The sequence below is a fragment of the Sinohyriopsis cumingii genome, chromosome 14 (assembly GCF_028554795.1).
Source record: "Sinohyriopsis cumingii isolate HCF-2022 chromosome 14, ASM2855479v2, whole genome shotgun sequence".
In the NCBI taxonomy this organism is placed as follows: Eukaryota; Metazoa; Mollusca; class Bivalvia; order Unionida; family Unionidae; genus Sinohyriopsis; species Sinohyriopsis cumingii.
In genome coordinates, this window is record NC_142974.1 from 49,094,990 (window position 1) to 49,105,065 (window position 10,076).

The window sequence follows — 10,076 nt, forward strand, 5'->3', positions numbered from 1 at the left end:
AAAAAACCCGTATGAAATCCGCTTTATGCCTGGAAAATTTTGTATCGGATGGACTATTACCAAATTCCATATGAACTATTTACAAATTCCATATGGACTATTGCCAAATTCCATATGGATAATTGCCAAATTCCATATGGAATTTTAATTTTATTCTATATGGACAACCTACATATCTCATGGACTAATCTGCATATTCTATGAGATTTTCCATACGGGTTACGTAAGGAATCTATAACACTTCCATATGGATACACTGAAATCCATAAGAGTGGTTCAGCTATAGAATAAAAATGTCCACATGGATAATTCTGTAAAAGTACATATGGATTCCATATCCAATTCATGTGGAAAATTTCGTACGGGAAATTTGATAAGAAACAGAACAAGGAGAGAGATTCGTGGAATGAATCATGGAAGATCACATTTCCTTTGATCTAAGACAAAAAAAATTGTACATTATGAGCTTTATGCACACAGACTTCTTTCCAGACTTTGTTGTTTGACCTTTGGCACTGCTGTTTTCAACGTCAGTTGCCTGTGAGAGAGGTTTCCCAACATAAAATCGTATAAAAACAAAGGGCCATATATGTTTAAACAAGAAACTGTAATGATATTGATTAGTTTGATGGAGGGAGGTCCAGAACTAAGGGATTTTGATTCATTACCTGCTGTGAAAAACTTTGTTCAAGTTTTTTTAGCACTCACTTCTCCATGTTCTGTCCAAAAGGAAATGTTACTTGTCCCTAAATTTCAAGCATAGCTTGACTCCTGAGAAATAAATGCACCAACTTCTTTTGAGGAATGAGTCTCTGGCTGCAACTTTCAAAACATATATAAAAGAAATTGAAATAAATTAATTCTATATAGAGGAAGACTGCCCTGATATTTACTGGTACATAGTAACAGATGACCTTTCAAAACATTATGGATTGAACATTTATTGCCAAAATCGCAAACATCAAACTAATTTTTAGCAGGTTTTCTTTGCCTTTTTTATGGTTCAGACTACTGGCAGCGGTATTTTACTTTATTTCATTTTGTGGTTTATTTGTTTGCATCATTTATTTTTCCCCATTGTTGCTAAACCAAATGTGGGAGTGTTTGTTTAACAACTAAACCAGCATGATACCCCACTGCACACTGCTACCCACAATGCCATTTCTGAAGAAACATTGACAGACAACAAGGGGTAAATCACCTTTTAACATTTGCGCACCCTTGACACTACCTGTAGTGCCATACAAACTATGGTTAAACTCCTGCTGTACCCAAGAGATATTTTGTACCACACTATCCTAATGATACGGGACATAATGACTCTTGTTCTTCTAGAGACTCCCCTTGTTAGAAAACCTTTCATCACACACTTCACACTTAAATCTTTTTCTCTGGTACGTACATTATCCTCATATGCATCATTAGATCTCACCCTGACATCTCAGTTAAATGTATTTTCTCAACTATGTGCCTCATATGTTTAAACAGTGTTCTGCTGTTATAAAAACCTCACACACTTTCTCCAGTATGTGTCCTCATGTGTCTCATTACATTTTAAGTTGCACTAAACATTTTATTACATACTCCACACATAAATGGTTTATATCCAGTATGTCTCCTCGTGTGCAATGTTAGGTCTGAGCCTTGACTGAATAATTTATCACAAACTTCACACTTTAATGGTTTTTTCTCCAGCATATATCCTCATGTGAATTATCAAACTTGTATTGAAACTAAAACTTCTATTACATACTTCACACTTAAATGGTTTTTCTCCTGTATGTGTCCTCATGTGCCGATTTCAAGTTAAACAGTTTATCACACACCTCACACTTACATCGTTTTTCTCCAGTATGTAACCTCATGTGCCTGTTCAAATTTGAATTGAGACTATACATTTCATGATATACTTCACACTTAAATGGTTTTTCTCCAGTGTGCATCGTAAGTTCTTTGCTTTGAATGAACATTTTATCACAAAGTTCACACTTAAATGTTTTTCCTCCAGCATGTGTCCTCATGTGCATATTCAAACTTGTGTTGAGAATAACACATGACAGACTTCACACTTAACTGGTTTTTCTCCAGTATGCGTCTTCATGTGCTGACTCATAGTTCCATTGTGACTGAAACTTTCACCAAACTGCTCACATGTATATGACTTAATCTATAATCATGTGCATTTTCAGACTTTCACTGTAAATAAACCTTTTCTGACTTGAATAATTTTTCTACAGCAAGTTCCACTGTATGGTCAAATCCACAGGCACTTGATTCATGTTTATGGGTAACAAGAGATCTCGGCCCATGGGGCCCCGAGTGGCCGAGTGGTCTAAAGCGCTCACCGTTACGGATCATTGCCATCTCACCTCTGTCTGCGTGTGTTCGAGTCTCAGCCTCGGCTAACGTTGGTATGTGAGAAAGCCTGCCAGTAGCTTCTCGTGGGTCGGTGGTTCTTCCCGGGGTTTTTCAGGGTTCTTCCTCCACCAATTATACTGGCCGCCATGTATAGCCTATCTTGTGCTGAAAAATGGCGTTAAACCCTAGAACAACAACAACAAAAAAAGATCTCGGCCCATAGTGGAGTCGGCCCAGAACGAAGTCGGGCCATTACAGATTCGGTCCATACAAAGGTAATTAAGAATTTTGCCCATACCATAATATGGCATATTTAAGTATAAGTTTAGTCCTACAACATAAGACATATCACATTATATTTTTGCTTAGGTTCTAAATGGTTAAACCTACTGGAATCTCCGAAATACAAATCGCTAGGTATTTTGAAAAACATTTTTAAGGTGTAATATTAACTTCTTTGGATTTGTCATGGTCTCGTTATTTCACACCTTCCCCCCCCCACCCAATAAACCTTAAGATATTACATTAGCAGCTGTCCAAAATTTAAATCTAAAAATAACCCGTCAAAATTTCCAACCTTTCGAGATCAACGGTTTTCGAGGGAAACTTGCAAAAATGTTAAAAATTGAAACTTTTTTTTTTTTAATACCTCAAAGTAAATAAATGTCACGGTATTATTGAATTAATACAAGTAAACAAAAAAGAAATTTAGAACATATATTTAAATATTTTCTTACATATTGGTATGGTAATTTGGATTAAATTGTCTCTGATTTGGGATTCACATCGCATTGATTCACTCCAATTCATAAGCAGAATCCGGGGGAATCACAAATGCAAAATGCACGATATTATCCTCCATTTCAATTTCACGGATATATGTTCCAAAGTACTAATCAGCAAATTAAATATTGAGACCATAATTAACAACACTTTGTCAAGAAGGCAAAGTCATATTTATAAGACTATAGGTTGGCGCTAAAGAAACTTTTTACAAAAGTAGCAGTCCAAAAGTTTATACCTTGTAAGCTGGTGGTCAGTGCTGTTAAAATTGCCTATCTAGTGTTTGAAAAGTTAAGAATTGGCATAACGGTGTGCCGATACTGGTCAAAAAGTGGACATAAATTAGCAGTATAACATATTTCGAGCCTTGGGAATGACGTCACCAAGTATTACGTACGTCATGCTGGCTATGCATATTCAGGTTTAAATTACACATCAGACTCACTGAGTTCAAAACTCAATTTCAGGCAATGCGCATCAGCTAAAATTTTCAAAAATATCTTAAAAAATGGTAAAATCATTGCTTTTTCTAAAAATGTATGCTTACTGGAAATTAGTCATACCATGTAAGACATCGACCCTGATATTTATGTTTTTGGGGTTGAGGTCTTACTACCTAAATAACGGCGTTGCCTAAAATAACAGCGCTGTGTAGTGTGTTTTGATGTCAGCTATAGTACAAGTCATATTGGTCAAGTAGGCATTCAACACCAACTATTTCTGTAATTAGAGGTCTCACTAGGATTTTAAAACTAGGAGCTCAGGAATCCTACCGTACTTTAGCAAAAATAGGAGTCACACCAGCAAAAGCTGCAGTCCCCTCTAGAAGCATGTTGCAGTGGATAAACATCCAATAAAATGCCAGGAATAAACAGACATACAACTTTTCTTTTGTTTGCAATTATTTATTATTCTTTCAAAAATTATGTATTTAAATTGATATCATATACAAATATCATATTTTTTAACTACAATATTGTTCAATTTCGTCTATGTTGCATTTCAAAAAATTTTCTGATGCTGGGCTTCTGATCGTATTCCTCCACACTAGGTCACTCTTCTTTGACTTGCATCAATTGTGTTAAGGTCTCATGTTTTATTCTGGACCTTCCCTTTGTTTTGGTTTTGTCTGCACACTGAAGCCTCTCTTACATGCCATGGATGTCACTGGTGACACCAACATAATTGCAGCTACAACTGCAAAGTCTGGAAATACATCTCTGTACTTTTGAAGGAGAATCGTACAGGCTTCTGTCACTGTGCAGTTCAATGATTTTATGACTACCATGCAAGTAGGTGGTCTGATGATGTCTCATGCCAAGAAAATTTTAAATTTTGCAGATTATAAAAACCAGTAGTTGCCATGGAGTTTAATTTCCACATTTTTTACACCACTGGCTTATAGCTATTTTTTGTCCATCAGAATGAATTTTGTCAACCCAAGGAAGCTTTTTCCTTGTTAGTGACAAAATATACCATCTGGCAATATTTTGGTGGCAACATTTTTGGCTGATAAAAACTGTATGTACTGTACAGTCTTGGGTTTGGAGTGGAGAAATTCAAAGGCACCATGACTGGAAAGCTGCAAACGTGGATATAAAAATGCACTGGAATTTATTGTTACATAAACAAGTCCTTGTTTCATGTTGACGAACCACCCTAACAGTGCATTGTTATATCATAATCTGCTTACACTGATGTCTGGCCTTGGTACTGTATGCTGTAATATAACCAAATAGCCATGCAACTGGCTAGCTACAATCAACCACCTCTGAACGTGAGAATGGGAAATGACTACAGTCAGCCAGGTGAAGGCAATTTTTTTTAAAACGTAACAGAAAAAAAAGTTTTGCTGCAACTTCAGTGAAAACTGGTTACCTTTGAAGCACTGATGTATACTAAGCAAATAAATAAAAAAACTGTCTCAAAGTTCTACAATTAGTTGGTGTTACCACAACACTAACAAACGGGTATTGGTTTGGTCCTTCAAAGAGAGCCTTTAGCAGCGCCTTCAATAACACATGTACCTTCATCAAAGCAAGCCAACAACCTTTGATCAAAGATGCCAGCAAAAACTTAAATAAAAGCATTGTTTAATTTTTCATCGTGATTAGAACATATTTATAGTGCCATGAAAGTTTCATATTTGCAACAAAAAGTGCATATGGAGAACTCCTGCATGGGTGACGCACCCAGATAAAAAAATTGCGTCCAAATATGCATAATTATGCTTTTCCGAGATCTCTGGCAATGTGTGTCATTTTTTAGAATTTGATTTTTCATACCTTCAAGTGGCAAGTACTCACTTAATGTGGATTTGTATACATCCATATTCCTTTGGAAGGTCATTATTTAGATGCCCCTAATGGTGCATACAGTAATGTCAATATTAAAGTGCATAAACATTTTTGGATGAAATGAACCTTAAAGGTACAATCTGGATTGAATGTCGTGCACTGTGATGTCGCAATGAAAGCCATGCATATTGATAAACAACTTCGTACTACCCTCGATTGTGATGATTCCACTCAACATGCTCTTATTTTGACCCAAGTTTATTACCTGGCCACCATTGTAAAAGTCCATAGCGATAGATAACTTTTGCCTGGAAGTTTCTTGGTGACATTCAAGGTGCAGAGCATTCAATAATCTGGACTGGATAGACATTGGGAAAAGATAAATTAGTGTTAAATTTTAAAAGAACAATTTATATTTAATTTAAAATGAGTAAATGCACATACATCACCTGTGTGCCTTGTACTATACCACTGTAACAAAAGTCAAATTTTGAGGAATATTCCACACATGATATGGCAGCCCATACTGATGCTTTTCTACAAATTAAAGTCATAATGTTTTAGTCAGACTTTATTTACTCTGATCTCTTTTTTCTAATAAATTAAAATTTTCGCACAAGCAAATGGACGTGTTTTCAAGTTCCAACAGCCTACATTTCAGTTGGCTAGAATGTGATGGAAGCCAGAAATGCCGAAATTGAGTTAAGCTGAAGTATGTTTCTTTAACGAAATGAATAAAAAAATATTAATATTCAAGAAAGTGTAAAGATAGCTTTTTTAATCCTTTTACTGTGTTTGTATGGGAAAATATGAACTCGTTTTGTTGGATGGATATACTGCATTCTCAAGGTCGTCCAGGATATCCATCCGAAAACTCATTCATATTTTCCCATACAAATGCATTGACCTGTAATTACTAAACCGTTTATCACATGCTTTACACTTACAGTTTTTCTCAAGTGAGTAGTCTTCACATTCATACCAACTAAACATTTTATTACATATTGCACACTTTATTACATTATTACTTGAAATGTTTTTTCTCTACTTAATCTCAACATTTTCTTACATACTTCACACTTAAATGCTTTTATTCCAGGATGTATCCTCAAATGTATCATTAGATCTACCAACTAAGCATTTTATTAAACACTTTAAACTTTAAAGGTTTCTCTCCAGTATGTATTCTCATGTGTGTATTCAGACTTCCATAGCGACAAAACATTTTATTACATACTTCACTCTTAAATGGTTTCTCTTCCATGTGTCATCATGTATTTTTTCAGATTACCCCTCCCATTAAACCTTTCGTCAAATACTTCACACTAGAACGATTTTTCTCCAGTGTGTATCCTCATGTGATTCCTTAACTGACTGTTCTGACTTAACATTTTATTACATACTTCACACTTATATGGTTTTTCTCCAGTATGTATCCTCATGTGCTGCGTTAAAACTCCTCTTCGACTTAACCTTATATGACATATTTCACACTTATATGGTTTTTGTCCAGTATGTATTCTCATGTGTGTAGTCAAAGTTCCATTGTGACTAAACCGTTCATCACATACTTCACACTTGTATGGTTTTTCACCAGTATGTATCCTCATGTGCATTGTTAGATGTCCTACCTGGCGAAACATTTTTTTACATACCTCACATTTAAATGGCTTTTCTCCAGTATGTGTCATTACGTGTCGAGTCAGACTTCCAGTGGTACTAAACGTTTTATCACATACTTCACACTTAAATGCTTTTCCTCCTGCATGTATCCTCATGTGTTTTATTTGTTGTGCACTGAGACTAAAATTTTTATAACATACTTCACACTTAAATGGTTTTTCTCCTGTATGTATCCTCATGTGCGTATTCCTATTTCCACTGTTACTAAACCTTTTATTACAAACTTCACACTTAAATGGTTTTTCTCTGGTATGTATCCTCGTGTGCTTCGTTAGATCTCCTCTTTGACTTAACCTTTTATTACATACTTCACACTTATATGGTTTTTCTCCAGTATGTATCCTCATGTGTGTAGTCAAAGTTCCACTGTGGCTAAACCTTTCATCACAAACTTCACACTTAAATGGTTTTTCTCCAGTATGTATCCTCATGTGCGTATTCCTATTTCCACTGTTACTAAACCTTTTATTACAAACTTCACACTTAAATGGTTTTTCTCTGGTATGTATCCTCATGTGCTTCGTTAGATCTCCTCTTAACCTTATATTACCCACTTCACACTTATACGGTTTTTCTCCAGTATGTACCCTCATGTGCATTGTTAGATGTCCTACCCGACTAAACATTTTATTACATACTTCACACTTAAATGGTTTTTCTCCAGTATGTACCCTCATGTGCATTGTTAGATTTCCTACCCGACTAAACATTTTATTACATTCTTCACACTTAAATGGCCTTTCTCCAGTATGTGTCATTACGTGTTGATTCAGACTTCCAGTGGTACTAAACCTTTTATTACACACTTCACACTGAAATGGTTTTTCTCCAGTATGTGTCCTCGTGTGCCTCATTAGGTGTGAACTCCAACAAAACTTTTTATTACATACTTCACACTTAAATGGTTTTTCACTAGAATGCGTCTCCATATTCGTATTTATAGTTCTTCTAGGAATAGACCTTTTATCGCATACTTCACACTTAAATGGGTTTTCTCTGTTATTTGTCCTCTGGTGCTGATTGTAAGTTCCACTAAGCCTAATCTGTTTCTTACACACTTCACACTTCAATGTTTTTTCTTCAGCTTGTTCTATCATGTGCTTATTCAGATTTCTACACCAGTCCAAAGATATCATAACATCCTACAAATTAAAGGTTCCTCTAAAGCCATAATCTTTTTTTTTGTACATTTAGGTGGCCACTCCAGCAAAAAGATTTCATCCTAAACTTGAAACATATATGTTTTTTCTTCGTCTCGAGTCGTGTATTTACCTATTATCGTCCTGTACGGTCCTACTAAATACCACTAAGACGCGCAAAAACAGAGCAAAGACGGGAAAAGTCATGGCAAAGACATAAATATCACTGGACAACAAATTTTTACAAAAGTCATGTTACTGAAATAAAATTAGTCAATTCTTATCAATTTTTATGTGCTGAACACGAATATGACAGTCAAATTGCAAAATTGGCTCTAGTTTTTTTGTAATCTGCAAGAAATTAATGTTTACATAACGAAATGCATTCCAATAGTAAAAGGTCAACTGTAATAGCCTACCTATAAAAAATCAAGTCATTGACTACATCTTAGATTTCTTCGCCTGTCTCTTGTACAGCTGTTCGGGAGCATCTCTGAGGAGTGTCCAGCAGTAGTCAGCCAGCATTGTAGTGGACCATTTTCCCTGGTATCTTTGTTCCATTGTTGCGATATCTTGATGAAAACGTTCGCCGTGTTCATCACTAACAATACCACAGTTGCTAGGAAAGAAATCCAAAGGGGAATGAAGGAAGTGAATCTTTAGAGACATATTGCAGCCAAGTTTCTTATACTTCATCAACATGTCTTCTACTAGTTCCTTATAGTTTTCTGCCCTAACATTTCCGAGGAAGTTTGTAGAAACTAGGCGAAAAGCATTCCATGCTTGTTTCGCGTCACCTTCCAGCAAGTTGTTGAACCGGTCATCTTTGAAAAGCTCTCGAATCTGAGGACCCACAAAAACTCCCTCTTTAATCTTTGCTTCGCTGAGTCGAGGGAATTTTTCATGCAGGTATCGGAATGCTGGCAAAGTCCGGTCAATGGCTTTCACGAAGTTCTTCATCAAACCTAGTTTGATGTGAAGGGGTGGTAGCAAGATTTTCTGAGCCTCAACCAGAGCTGGGTGTTGGATATTCTTCTCTCCAATGGCTACATTCTGCCTGTGAGTCCATTCCTTCCTCATGTAGTGCATTTCCCTTGCTCGGCTATCCCACTCGCATAAGAAACACATGTATTTTGTATATCCTTGCTGCAGTCCCATTAAAAGGGCAACTACCTTCAAATCACCACAGAGGTGCCAGCTGTACTTGTTATACTCAATGGAATTCAGTAGCTGCCTTAAGTTATCGTATGTCTCTTTCATGTGGACAGCATACGCTACTGGAATAGATGGAAGAATGTTTCCATTGTGCAAAAGCACAGCCTTGAGACTCAGTTTCGAAGAGTCCACAAATAGTCTCCATTCTTGTGGGTCATGAGTGATTTTTAAAGCATTCATGAGGTCCTCAATATCGGAACAGAATATCAGATTACTTTCCTTTCTGAAGAAAGGCTCCAATTGCTGGTGGCGCTTTCGATATGCAGTAATTGTGACATCTTCTTCTAGAAGATTCCATTGTTGGAGTCTTGATCCTAGCAATTCTGCCTTGTTCTTTAATAAGTCCAAATCACGAATCAGGTCATTTAGTTCTTCCTGTGTTATTCTGTGTGGGGTTGATGATGCACCACAGTGAAAATCTGGATCACTGCATGCTGATGGACCAGGAGAAGAACAGGTCGACTCACCTTTGTCTTCGTCAGATGAATCAAGAGAATATTCTGCTGGAGGTTCTGGAATAGGAAGTCCCTCACCATGTGGAACTGGTCTCAATGCAGACGGAATGTTTGGGTAGACTATTCTCGACTTCTTTCGCTTCCTT

At 36.4% G+C, this 10,076-nt stretch overlaps 1 protein-coding gene across 1 annotated transcript; it reads right to left on the reverse strand.

Annotated features, from left to right (window-relative positions):
* Nucleotides 1-4,043: 4,043 nt before the first annotated feature.
* LOC149783745 (uncharacterized) lies at nt 4,044-8,398 on the reverse strand. Its single transcript, XM_089931981.1, has one exon. It carries the CDS (start codon nt 8,255-8,257, stop codon nt 6,764-6,766), a length of 1,494 nt encoding a protein of 497 aa, XP_089788107.1. The 5' UTR covers nt 8,258-8,398; the 3' UTR covers nt 4,044-6,763.
* Between the last annotated feature and the right edge of the window lie 1,678 nt (nt 8,399-10,076).

Bases quoted from the DNA above. Each gene is read 5' to 3' on its own strand.
- LOC149783745 (XM_089931981.1), bottom strand. From the start codon at position 8,257: ATGATATCTTTGGACTGGTGTAGAAATCTGAATAAGCACATGATAGAA.